The sequence below is a fragment of the Piliocolobus tephrosceles genome, chromosome 9 (assembly GCF_002776525.5).
Source record: "Piliocolobus tephrosceles isolate RC106 chromosome 9, ASM277652v3, whole genome shotgun sequence".
NCBI classification, from domain to species: Eukaryota; Metazoa; Chordata; class Mammalia; order Primates; family Cercopithecidae; genus Piliocolobus; species Piliocolobus tephrosceles.
The window spans coordinates 103,219,688-103,234,143 of NC_045442.1; the positions used below are offsets into that span (position 1 = coordinate 103,219,688).

Genomic DNA, 14,456 nt, shown 5'->3' on the forward strand with positions numbered 1-14,456 from the left:
TGGGCATTGGAAAAGATAGATCCTCTTGGTTTTTATTGACTGGCTTCGTGCAGGGCAAGATCTTTTCCAGTCGACCTGGATAGTGATTATTTGGACCTCTCAAACTATTGCTGAGAATGCATCTTCTCTGGCCCTGTGCATGTAATTTCACGGTTAATGAGACTTGCTCCTGTTTTCCTCTCAGAAGTCTGTACATTAATCTCGTCCTCCTCATGGCATCCGTCTGAGGTTCTGCTGTCTTCCTGATGCTGTAACAAGGCCCTGGGCTCTCTTTTGTTTTCAGTGGCCCCCAATCTGGCATCCAGATTATACCCTCTTCCTGTTAGCACTCCAAGTTAGTCCCTTGGGCAGCCCCTTACAAGCCAGAACATTGGGTGCACATTTTCCTCTTCTCTTTCCTTCTTGAGGGAGAAGCTGGAAGTTGGGAATTTTCCTCCAAATTACTCCATGTTGCACTGGGGTCAGGGAGGAGCTAAAGTGGACAAAAAGCAATGCACTTTCCAACGTGCATTGATGTCGCCTTCCTTAGCTTTTGCTTGCATGGGTGCTGCATAATTAATTGGCTTCTGGAGTTACAGAGGTAACTTGGTTTGTATGTTGTTGTTAAGTCAGTGTTTCCATGGGGAAAAGAGAGTCTGAGGTATTCTGTTCCACCATCTTACTGATGTCACTCCCTGTACGTGTTTAGTAAAACCTCCAGTCATTGCTAGAATATTTCACTTGATGTTTTGCTATGCCTATACAATAATCATAACTGTGTTACAATAAGAGGTTTCATTGGTAAAGAGGTAGATTTTTGGTAACTCTATTAAAATTTAATCTTAAATGTCTTAAATATAGCTTTTTAATAAACAGATTTATTCTATTTTTATGCATGGTAGGTTGAATATGGAGTGATATATAATTTTAATCAAACTTGCTTCATTGACTGGTTTATTTTTGACCTCTCAAGATATTTTTGAAATTAGTGTCTATGAATTGTGGGTAATGCTAGAGTGACATTTTGTTAATAAGAAAGATTTGGTAGAATCTGAATTATATTCTTGAGCTTCAGATATACTCCATCATTTACTTAAGCCATATAAAACAGAGGGACAGTATCCCTGGCTATCATGCAAGATGTTACTGTAAATTTTGGAGAGATCTGTGGCTTTTACAGGCTGTGCATTTTGTAGGTATGCTCTAGACCTTAGGATCGAAGGCTGAGAATATTATTTTTGGAACCTACTTGATGTTTTGGGTATATCAGAGAAGGCACTATGTTACGTGACTGAAGAGCCAAGAAGAGGACGTGGATGTGAAGCAGGCAGTTTTCTGATTTGTAAACGGAATCAGGTAGAACAAGAAAATTAAGGGGAAGGTTGAGGGAAAGGGAGAGCTAAAATTGGAGCATCTGGTGTGTTTCGTGTTTAGATGTGTTGTTTCATTTAACCAGTCAGAAAAAGTGAGTGAGATATACATATTATTTCTATTTGACCACTAAGAAAACTGAGGGAGGTTAATAGTCATTAAGAGGCAGCATTGTGTAGAGTGATTGACAGGGTGGGTGTTGAATTCATACATACCAACATCAGAATCCCTTCAAGTTGTGGGCTTAGGGCACATTGCCTAAAGTTCAGTTTCCTCATCTGTAAGACACGGTAATAGTGCTTACATAATAGGATTATTGTGAGCATTAAATGAAACAGTGCATGTTGCATTTTTAACCTAATATCTGGAAAATTGTGAGATACTCAATAGGAGCCATCACGAACATTATTCTTATTTATTTATTTTCGTTATTTAACGTGGCTTTCTGAGGTCTCATGCCTTGTCAATTGTGTATGTGGTAAGTGGTAGAAGATCCTTCAGATTTTAAACTCTGTTTTTTGTCTTACCAAAGCATGTATTCTTTTCATTGTAGGACCACTAGAAGTTTGCGAGATTAGAGGAAATATGAAATAGAGAGTGATGAAAACAAGATTGTGAGTGTTAGTAAGGTTGGGCGTGGTGGCTCACGCCTGTAATCCCAGCACTATGGGAAGCTGAGGCGCATGGATCACCTGAGGTCAGGAGTTCGAGACCAACCTGACCAACAGGGCAAAACGCCATCTCTACTAAAAATACAAAATTATCCAGGTGTGGTGGTGGGCATCTGTAATCCCAACTATTCAGGAGGCTGAGGCAGGAGAATCACTTGAACCTGGGAGGTGGAGGTTGCTGTGAGCTGAGGTCGCACCACAGTACTCCAGCCTGGGCAATAAGAGCGAAACTCTGTCTTGAAAATAAAATAAAATAAAATAGAATAAAATAAAGTAGAATAAAATAAAATAAAATAAAAGCGGCCATGTGTTGATTGGCTACTATATATGGGTTAGATGTTTTACTTTTATTTCTTTTAATCTCATTTCACTAAGTAGCTTGGCCAGGATCACAGAGTCAGTAAGGCAGGGCTTGGGTGGGATCTTAGGTCTGTCTGATTTCAAAATCTGTGCTCTTGTTGTTAGGCTGTGCTATCTCCCCATAGGTAAAATGATGAGGTGACTCTGACTTGGAAGAGAAAGACAGCGGATCATTATTCAGTTTTTAGGGACATATGATGATATGAGTTCCATTCTTAAGGAATCTAGTGAGGGACATTGATTGAACAAAAAATGTAAAATTATGTTGATCCATGTTAATTACAAAGGATTGGTTTCTGCGGTAGAGAGGACCGAAGGGAATGCCAGTGGAATGCTGAGATGAATCTGGAATTGAGAATTAGTCAAGGAAAACGTAATCAAGAAGTTGTATCACTCTTCTCTGCCCCCAACAAGTAGAGGAAAGAGATACAGAGCAAAAATAGTGGGTCATTGATGGTCAGTGGTGTAATCTTGAAGATTTAGCCAAGACTTTTTAGCAGTAAGTGGTAGAATATAAATGCAATGAAAGGACAGTCATCATCAGAGGAGTGCCCCAGAGGAGAGGTCTGGAGGATGTGCCAACACTGTAAATGCTGCCATTTTTGCTTAAGGAGAGTAAAAAAGGAGAATGGGGTCGTGGTGCACTCACTGTTGTAGATGGTTCGGGTAGTCTGGAATGAGGTAATTGCCTGCGAGTGCTAGTTCATTCATTACACCTACGCTTCCAGAGAAGGGGCAGTTGTGTGCCTTCCCAAGAGCCCTCACTAGATGAGGCCCTAAGGGTCTCGTGGTTAATGTTCCTTCCTGGCAAATGGACCAGGGTTCCCGCAGACTTTCCTAGCAGCCTTAAAGCCTGGGTCTCTTCACCTGGAGATTATAAAGCGGCATGTTCTCTTGTTTCCTTTCTGAAGTCTTTAAAGGTTTATAGGATTCTTTTAGTGGGATTCTTCTCTTCTGTTGCTTCAGCATTTCCCTTTCCATGTGTGGAAAGGACATGTGTTGGTTTTATATTAATATAATCATTGGACCCCATTGGATTTGTAAAATGTGGGACATTTTGATCCTTCGTAATCTTTTTTTCTTGAAAACTAGGAATTTTTGTTTTTGGTTGTATAAAACATCTTTTCTTACATATAACATCCTAATACTTGGCCAGTTATAAGTCTGTTTTAAAATTCTTTATGTATAGCAACAGAGTCTGAGATACTTGGGATAGCCAAAATTGAAATGCAGTTTTGTTTATGATTAAGAACTGAATCTTTAAAAATTTTCACAATTTTGCACAACAGAACAAAATAGAATTTTTTTAACTTTCTTTTTTTTTGAGTATATAAATAATGACTAGTACACATGTTACTAGAAAGCATGCTACTTCTAGATCCTTAAGTCACTAGCAGATAGGATGTAAGGATATAGAATAATGGTCAGCAAACTTGGCCCTCCTTCATTTCTGGAAATCAAGTTTTATGGGAACACAGTCATACTCAGGTACATACTGTTTAGGTTGAGATCATATGGACCACAAAGCCTAAAATGTTTACTGTCTGACCCTTGACAGAGAATGTTTGCCACACCTTGGCATTAGAGAAGCAATTCTCAACATTTTTGGTCCTCAGATCTATACTCTTAAAAATTATTGAAGGCTCTAAAGAGTTTTGATTATGTGGGTTATATTGGTTTAATTCATTTAAAAATAACAATATTAAATTTGCTTCATGTTAACACAAATCACATTTTTATGAAAAATAATTTTACCCGCAAAACAAAAGCATGAGTGAATTGCAGATTTCTTTAATTCCTGGCTCAACAGGAGACTGTTATATTTTCGTATCTGTGTCTACTTTCATTTTGTTGCTGTGTGTTCCGGTTGAAGGATATGAAGAAAAACTGAACTTACACAGATCTGTAGTTGGAAAAGGGAGGAGTGTTTTAATAGCCTATTCAGTTAACTGCCGATATTCTTTGCTGTTACACCAAAGATAGATGGCAGTTTCTTAAAGATAAGTTTCAGTGTAAAATCTGAAAATATAGAAATAAAGTTATTGTATTGGAACTTTAAATCCATTGAGCAATCTTGAGCTTTGAATGGATGTTGTTCATGCATAATTTTCTAATATGTTAGTAGAAAATGGGAAAATATTGGTTCACCGAATCATGCAGATCTTCCCAATGTTGATACAAAATGCCAAAAAAATCACGTTTGTTAGTGTCACCATGGGTCTTCTCAGCAAAGCCTTTGGGCATTGGGAAGCTGACAGAACCAGTGCAAAGTGGGGACTTGGTTCCACCATGCGTGTGTTTCAGTTTACATAGCACCATGCAAAATGAGCCTCTAGTGGATGCAAGTTTTATAAAACTCTGATTTTTGCTTGGAAGCTCATTTTTATCATTAGCAACACATATTGTTTTTGGTTTCCCTTGAAAGTATGGACTCTATTTTTCTTCAAGAAAATGTTTGTCAAATACCGAAGCTTGAATAACCGTAGTTTGTCTTCAGTTGTTCTTTTAAGTTAAAAAAAAAAAAAAAAAGTTCCATGATCAGAGCAGCCAGTATAGTTCACAACTCAAATCATTGCACAAGTGTTTTTTTGAGACAGTGTTTCCTTTGTTTATAGCAGCAGTTACTTTATGTGTGCTTCCCATTATTCACACAGGATGTTAAAAAGAAGAGTACTCAAGAGTCAATTAATACTAATTTTTACTGCTTCCTTAAGGATATTCTATAGTGAACCTTCCCTCTCCCCTCCTCCTCTTCCTGTTTTTCCTCTTCCTCCTCCTCCTCTGAATGAGCATCCTTGGCAACAAAGAATACATTGTTGACTAGTTTCAATTTGGTGCCATTATCTTGACTCATGCTCAGGTGCCAGTGGTTTTACCAACCGTGACCATTGCTTTTCACCATTGGTGCAAATGCTGGTACAGTGCAAAAGACAAATAACATCTCAGTACTTTCTTCAGCAATTTTATGAAAATAGTTTGACCTCATGGACCCCTCTGAAAGGGTCCTGGAGACCACTAGGGGTCTGTGGACCACACTTTGAGAATGACTGGTATAAAAGGTACAAGTACCATTTTATATAAGCAGATGTCTGCCACTTAGTATATGTTGCCTCCTTTTATTCTTACAGTTATAATTTAAGAGGGTCCAAATAAGGTTAACAGATATAAGTCTGCTTCTTGCAGTGGCTAATAGAACTAATGAGTCTTTCAGATTGAGCTTTTACAAAAATCTGTGATAGATTTATTTTTAAAAAATATGTGATAGATTATTTATTTGTTTGTGTTATTTTATTGCTCTATTGTGTTTTGAAAATGTAACTTTCGAGTATGTGTATCTGGTGAAATAATCTACAGTTGGATTTCTGAGCACACTTATTCTTCTGAAATGATAGATTGGGAACATAATTATTAAACTAGTTTATGATGACAGTTAATTACAAGTTTTCATATACTTGAACACTTCCCCAAATATAGAGGAAATGTATTTGGAAATTACTTGATTTCTTGTTCATATATATTAACTGTGTGTGTGTGTGTATATGTTCACATTAATAAAAAATGTTGCAGACGATGGAATTAAGTTATTTACTGAAAACAAGTTTTAAACACGTGCACTTCTGTGGTTGACCACTAGATGTCATGAGTGCCATGGGAGCATTAAGAGTTACCCAGGGCGGGTAGAAATGGAAGGTTGTAAGCTCATAGACCTTCACATAGTTCACTGTTTCCACATGATCAATGCCAGAGGAACCTGATACAGTGTGATATATAGAAGCAAGGTACAACTGGAATAATGAAATTTCAAAAATAAGCCCTTTTAAAGGAGGGTTGTAATCATTCTATTGGGCATTGTAAATGCTTCAGGTGCACTTGATACTGCTGTTATGTTCCTGGCTTTTGGGTCTTTCTCTTTTTTATGGAAAGATGGATTGAACTTCAATTTAAGAATATTCGGTAATCCCTCTCAGGACATACTGTAACAGCTGGTATTTTTGTGTTGTAGTAAATTGATTCCATACAACAGTCAGTAATAATTATGGCTGCATTCCGACAAATTCCAAAGCATTTTCAATGAATTTCGCCAAAGAAAATAACATCATTACTACAAAAATTTAACTCAGTTTGAAAGTTAAACCGAGCAACTTCGCTTCATTCCACAAAATACAAAGTATTACTGGTTAGGATTCTGTCAAACCAGTTTTAGAATTCATGTACTCGTATATGGTCTGAGGAGGTGATTACTTTGTAGTATATATACTTAAAAGATAATTGCTTTGTAGTAAATAACACAGCTTTGGAAAAATTTAACCTTGAGTGTTCATTATGAAATAAAAAACAAGAAATGCGAGGGCTTTTCGTATGTGGCATAGATGAACAGCAGCAACACCAGCTCAAAAGGATGTTTTGATGTGGAATGTAAGGTCTTCAATATTAATGGAATATGAATGTTTCAAATTATATGAAATTCTAATTGATATAAGCATATGTTGTCTTATTATATGGTGTGTATGGTTTATAAACGTGAAACATTGTAAGTTCTTTAAGCTGTGAAGAAAGTGATAGGTTGCATGGTATAGATGGTATAGCATATGTGCAATCTGTACCATATGAATTTAGGCTTTTCTCATGACATAAAGACCTTAAATTCCATATATATACACACACATAAAATAAATACCTACTCATATACATACATACATATATATTGGCCTAATGGTACAAATGTGTCTGCAGACATTTTAGAAATTTTAATTGATTTTCGTTTTTTTCTATTAGCAAAACAAAAGTCTGCTAATTGTGTTCTTTAAATTATACAGTCTTTTTTTTTTGACTTTGAATTACTTCATTTCTAGCCTTGCTTTATACAAGGAACATTTTCCTGTAGTTGAATCTTCATCCTGATTTTTAGAATAATTTGTGAAGGCAAAGCAAAGTTGCTTTCAAAATTATTAGAAAAAACAGCTCCATACATGTGCATTAGTGAAATCTTGCCTCACATGTTTAATTTTTAACTTAGCTATATTTTCATTTGGTATTTCAAATAACAATTCTTATATTATAAATTAGCACTCTTTTCTGTATTGATGTGTGTGCATGTTTTAACTATGTCAGCCTTTGCAATAACATAAAGCAAAATTCAAGGTATTGCAGCAGATAGTCTGATCTAAAATAATCCCTTTGATGGTGAAGTTTTTAATACTAATTTTCACTTTAACAATTAAAAAACAAATTTAGAAGGCTTCAATAGAATCTTACAGTTTGGATTTTTTAAAGTAAAATTTGGCAAGTTCATTTCTCTTTATTCTGCAATTTGAATCAGCAACTTTAAAGGCTTTAAGAATTGATGTGAACCAGTTTTTCCAGTGTTTCCAGTGTTTTCTTGTTGTTGTTAATATATGTTAAAAATATGCTTCTAAATTACTGAATTTGCTTTTTAGAGAATTGAGGAAAGTACGTTAAAAATGAACTGAAAACACATTGTGTGGTTCTTCTGATTTCTACAAAAATGTAAATGGAGTACTTTTTCCATTATTAGCCAGGGGTGATCCAAATTTAAACCAGATGGCCTCCCTCTAGGTGTTAGGCCAATGTAAATTTTAATCTTGCTACTTTCTTTTATGTTTTCATTTTATAATCTCATTACCTGAATTAAAAAAACCCTAACAACCAGTGTTTCTTGTTTATTTACCATGTGTCAGACACTGCATTACATGAGTATATTTAATTACCGAATAGTTCTAATTTACTCATGTCTCTGTTTGTGTATAAGGAAGTTAAGGCCTAAGAAGGTGAAATACCTTGCTGAAGATCACAGAACTAGCAGCATTAAAGATTAGGTCAAACTCTAGATCCCTTGTTACTAACTAATATGCTATACTGCCTTTACCGCTTATCTGAGGATAAACAGTAGTTAAGATAGTTACTGAAAAAAGTTAATATTTTTCCAGATACAACAAAGGTTAGTTTTTACTAAAAGAATTTACTTGTGTATGCTAGCTTGGATTGTTAGATTTACTTTGGATTACTAACATTTCTGTAAATCTATAATAACATCTTGCTTCCATTCTAGTAAATATTCCTTCAAGGTTAGTTGCAGACTTCAGTTAGAGAACCATGTATTTGTCATATTAGGATGAGCTATTTAAAAAAATACAATTAGGCTGGGTGCGGTGACTCACACCTGTAATCCCAGCACTCTGAGAGGCCAAGGCAGGCGGATGACTTGAGGTCAGGAGTTCAAGACCAGCCTGCCCAACATGGTGAAACCCCCATCTCTATTTTAAAAAAAAATAAAAAAATAAAAATAAAATTAACCAGGCTTGGCGGCAGGCGTCTGTAATCCCAGCTCCTCAGGAGGCTGGGGCGGGAGAATTGCTTGAACTCAGGAGGCAGAGGTTGCAGTGAGCCGAGATCGCACCACTGCACTCTGGCCTGGGTGACAGAGTAAGATTCCATATCAAAAAAAAAAAAATTAATTATAAGTTTCTGACAATTTATATAGTCTCTGTTCTACGTTTAGACATATAGCTGAGAATTATGGTAACACAGGGAATGAAGTTGAGAATGGCATTGACTTACAGAAGCTTCTTAAAATTATCCATGTATCCAGTCAGCGTTCCACAACCCAAATGTAAAAATCTTGAAGGAAGCCTCAACACACACATTGAGAATATTCACGCTTTCAATCAGAAGTTGCTCATCAAGACCAGAAACTCTCACAGTTCGTGTTTGCATGTGGTCTGTAGAAAAAATTCTGAAGAGTTGTGATGTCTCCAATAGTGATTGGGATGAGAATTTTGAATTAGTTACAGAATGTTGTGATTTGGTGACGGTCCCTTTTTAAAAAAGATAAATGTTTCTTTCCTTTCTAGAAACGGCTTACAAAACATACAGATCTTGGTAGACAACGTGGCTGCAGGCTGTTGAATTGGAATTCCCTGTGGCTGTCTGAGGGCAGGGTGTCCGGAGAGCGGTCGGCTGACCTGTTCCTACACCTTGCATCATGCCAGCTTTGTCAACAGGATCTGGGAGTGACACCGGTATGTGACCCCAAGAGGGGCAGTTCTTATTGCTTCTTTGCTTAAATCTTGTTCACAGTGAAATACAACATTGCTTTAAGCATTCAGGCAGATCATACTTGTTTTTCTGTCACCAACACTAGGGGCATGAGATCAACTCAGGGATGCCCTCCTAGGTAAAAGTTACTGGAGGACATGGGCTCACTGCCTCTTTCTCCAGGTAGTGATGGCATGTGCTGCTGCTGTCGTATTGTCTTGCTTTTAGAAGAATTCTGTGCCTTTAATTTAAAAAATTAAGCATTTGAAACTTACAGAAAAGTATGGCAAATACTGTGATACCCATATTATCCTTCACTCAGTTGTATAACAGGTAGGAACTGTTTGCCACACTTGATTCCGATTTTTCTCTTTTTTTCTTTAAGAAATAAAACATTATCCTTACCCCAATTCTCTGTTTTCTCTCTGTCACCAGAGGTAAAACTATCCTGAAATTGATATATATCATTAAGGGATTCAGTTAAAACTAACAAACATTTCATGTTATTATCAGTTATAAGACTTTGAGATACCTAGAGTAGGTATTTCTAAGAAAGGAAAAAAAAACCTCACATGCACACATGTGTACATAAAATCCTCCCCTTCTGATCTGATTCAGGGAAGTAAAAGTGTGGTGGTAGATGCCTCTTTGAGGTCCTATTCTGGACCAGAATCAGCACTTTTTCAAAGTGTAGAATCCTGGATGCCTCTAAGAACTACTAAAACAAAATGTAAGGCGGGGCGCGGTGGCTCAGGCCTGTAATCCCAGCACTTTGGGAGGCCGAGACGGGCGGATCACGAGGTCAGGAGATCGAAACCATCCTGGCAGACAAGGTGAAACCCCGTCTCTACTAAAAAATACAAAAAAACTAGTCGGGCGAGGTGGCGGGCGCCTGTAGTCTTGGGAGGCTGAGGCAGGAGAATGGCGTGAACCCTGGAGGCGGAGCTTGCAGTGAGCCGAGATTGCGCCACTGCACTCCAGCCTGGGCGACAGAGCCAGACTCCATCTCAAAGAAACAACAACAACAACAACAACAACAAAAACAAAATGTAAATGGGGTTGGTGGCCTATGTCATGCATTTTTAAAGCCCCTTGAAAGAAGTGATAACACAGTATAACGAAAAGGAATGTTCTCTTTTATATGGGGCCATCCTGAATTTGGTTGATATAGCTCTCTAACCAGCCAAGATGACTGTCTCAGGCTGGAAAATTACAACGACTGGTGCTATAATCTCAAAAACACCAAAACACAAATTCAGTTTTATCTTGTATTATGTTACACTGGCATTTTCATTTGCCCTATTTGCAAATGTAATTCTTTGCCATTTCGGGCATATCCGTAGTTATATGTTGACAAGTTTTGTCCCGTCTTTCTTTTTGTTTTGTTTTGTCTCATCTTTATCTATCAAGAATGATTTTTTTTTCCCCAGTTTTTACACTGAGGATTCGTTTTTGTCAGCAAGAAGTTTGATTGTTAAATTACGTAAAGCTTTTCTTTCTCAAGACCTTAACTTGGAAGTCAGACCCTTTGGAGATTTTTTTCTTCTTTTTAGGTTTTATATAGTCCCACATTGTGTTCTACTTTATAAAAATGAATGATTTAACTTTCCATAGTGCTTTGGGAAATTATGGATAAAATTTATGTGAACCATAAATTTACTACAGTTGTGTAATGAATATGTTTTAAACCTTGCTGTTCACCCCAAATGCCTTAGTTTAATTGAATGCAAAATATTGTTGCTTACATATTACTTGAAGGAGGATTAAAATGGAGTATTTATAGTTTATAAGGCAGTTTAGGTGTCAGTCATGAAAAATAGCATACGCTATCAAGAATTTAAAAAGGGCTTTTCCACACACAGCCAGCTCGCTTAGTGCAAATCTAAAGTGCCAATCTGAATGACACCTTGCTTTATGATGTTTTTCGACCTGATCTCCCCACAAGGTTTGAGCGAAGCACAGAAGACAAGAATCTCTGCATTTACAGAAGCCGCAAAGTACAGCGTATGCATCAGATGTTTGCAACTGGCCAGTCAGGGGTCATTTTCCCCCTAAGCAGCGTTGCTTAGCAGTATTGCTGATGTCATCCTATTATCAGGTTTCCAGGGGAACAGAGTTAGACTCAGACCCTCGTGCCACAGGAGCAAGGCACCCGACTAACAGCAGCCTAGATACATGGATTGCTCATTTGGGAAAATACATTTCGTGTAAAACTCTTACCACTTCTTCTTTCCCTTTTTGCTTATTTCACTAAAAAAAAAAATCTTATTATACAAGTAATACATAAAAACATGCCACTTTCCCCCGATCTCATTTTTTTTTCCTCCGTTTGATAAGTAGCCTGTAAGAGTTTCCTGTTCATTCAGTACTTGCATATATATGTCATAAATACATGGTTTTTGAGTCTCTTTTCCTTTTCTTTTTAATCACAGATTTTGTTATGCCCTATTTATTATTCTTCAACTTTTTTTCTACACCAAACTATATTCTTGGAGAGATATTTCCATGTTAAATATAGAAAAGTGTTTGTGTGTTTACACATGTTTATCTATAATCTCTCTATACATCTATATATTTATCTCATTCTTTTACACTAATGCATACTTTTCCATCATATCGCTATTTAGTGAACCATATTGCTGTTAACAAAAGCCTGGTTTTGCTCCTTTTGTAAATTTTTTAGAAGGGAAGATATACACATTTAATGATGTCAAATTGTCCTCCGGAGTGGTTAAACCACCAAATAATCTACGGTCAGTGTATTAAAGATCCTTTCCCCTACATTCTTGGCAGTATTAAATATTGTCCATCTTTATAAGTTTTACCAATCTGTTGGGAAAAACATGAGATCTTAAGTGTGAAATGTGCATTACTACTGATAGCTAGCGTATTTTCATTTGTTTCATTGCCATTCCTCTATGATTCATCTATTCATATCTCTTCCTCATTGTTTGTACTGGTTTATCATTTTCTAATTTACTTGCAGAATGTATTTGTATTTTGTATATTAATCCTTTGAGCCATTATAGGTTGAACACCATTTCTTCTGGTCAATCATTTGTCCTTTTTATTCCTTAAATAATAACATTTCTTCTATAATAGTTGAAAACTTTTTTGTAGTCAAATCAATCTTTTCTGTATTGATTTGCTGCTACTTTTCTTCTGCTTAAGAAGGACTTTCCTATGCCAGGATTATGAAGATATTCTCTAAGATTTTTAGTAGTTATTTTAAAGATTTGTTTTTACACATTTGAAATGTAATCCAATTGCAATCTGTATGTGGAGTGTGGCAGTAGAGTCTAGTCTCACCTGATTTTATTTTTTCATGTGGCCCACCAAGTAATCCCCAGATCACTTATTCAATAGTCTGTTCTTTCCATGTATATTTTTAATATCCCCTCTATCATAATTCAGCATTACATGTATGTTCTGTGTTCTCTTCCTTGGCTATAATGATCTGTTGATTATATTAAAATTTTTTTAATAGATGATTTTTTAGAGCAATTTTAGAGTTACAGAAAAACTATGAAGACAATACAGAGAGTTTCAATATGCCTTGCCTTAGTTTCCCGTTATTAGCATCTTACATTAGTATGGTAAATTCATTTTAATTTGAGAAACGATATTGATACGTGATTATTAACTAAAATCTATACTTTATTAAGATTTCCTTCATTTTCCGTTAATGTCATTTTTTTTTTTTTTTGTTCCAGAATCTCATTTGTAATACCATATTACATTTAGTTGTCAACTCTCATTAAACTTCTCTTGGCCATAATGGTTTCTAAGACTTTAGAAATCAGGCACAGTGGCTGACACCTTAATCCCAGCACTTTGGGAGGCTGAGGCAGGTAGATCTCTTGAGCCTAGAAGTTTGAGACCAGTCTGGGCAACCTGGTGAAACCACATCTCTACTAAAAATACAGAAAATTAGCTGGGCCATGGTGGCATGTGCCTGTAGTTCCAGCTGCCTGGAAGGCTGGGGTGGGAGGATCACCTGAGCCTGGGAGGTCCAGGCTGCAGTGAGCAGTGATCGCACCACTGCACTTCAGCCTGGGTGATGGAGTGAGACCCTGTCTCAAAAAAAAACAAAACAACAAAACAAAACAAAAACCATCAAAACCCAAAAGACGGTCCTTGATTTTGACGACCTTGAGAGTTTTGAGGAGTTCTGGTCACGTATAATGTAAGGATTCTCCTCTCCTGGAATTTGTCTGATATTTTTCTTGTGAAAAGATTGGGGTTATGTGTTTGTGGGGTAAGGTCACAGCGGTGAAGGGCCATTGTCGTCATATCACAGTGAGGGTACATTCTATCAACTCGATTTATAACTGTTGACATTAATGTTGGTGACCTGCCTAATGTACTGTTTGTCAGGTTTCTCCACTGTAAGATTACGCTTTTTTTCATCCTTTCCATACTGTAATCTTTGGAAAAAGTCTCTCTGTGCAGCCCACACTTAGAGTAGTGTGTGCCGTTTCTCCTCCTTTAGTGTAAAGGGGCTATCTAGATTATTTGGAATTCTTTGTCTTTTCTCTCCCATTTATTAATTTATTCAATCATTCTGATCAATATGGAGTCATGGATACTTATTTTGTAATGTGGGTTATAAACCATGACTACTTTATTTTGTTGTTCAAATTGTTCCAGCTTTGGCCCTTGGGAGCTCTTTGAGGTGGCTTCTTTGATAACCCCCATCAATGTGCACTCGTTTGTTTTTATCACTTCCTTACTTTTGATACTACAAATAATCTTGGCTCATCTTGTATATTTCCTGCCTCAGTTCTAGAAGTAGACATTTCTCTAAGGAGCTCTCGTTCCTTTCGTTGGGGATGGGCTTAGAAACCAAGATCTGGGCAATAGGTTTGCTCATCGCTATTGGAGTGTTGTTTCTTTTTCCTTTGGTTTCGTTTCATTTCTTTTCTCTCCTCCCTCCTCTCTCATCCCTCCTCCCTCCTCTCTCATCCCTCCTCCCTCTTCCCTTCTCTCTCCTCTCTCCTCTGTCTTCTCTCTTCTTTC

The 14,456-nt window shown here is 36.9% G+C and overlaps 1 protein-coding gene across 4 annotated transcripts in view; it reads left to right on the forward strand.

Moving 5' to 3' along the window:
• Positions 1 to 14,456, forward strand: part of MPP7 (membrane palmitoylated protein 7) — a 254,323-nt gene that overhangs the window by 59,775 nt on the left and 180,092 nt on the right. For all 4 annotated transcript variants that reach the window (XM_023194630.3, XM_023194629.3, XM_023194632.3 and 1 more), the window contains one exon: positions 9,254 to 9,421. In XM_023194630.3, the coding sequence (XP_023050398.1) occupies positions 9,385 to 9,421 (37 nt within the window). In that variant the 5' untranslated portion in view covers positions 9,254 to 9,384. The remainder of the gene's footprint in view (positions 1 to 9,253; positions 9,422 to 14,456) is intronic.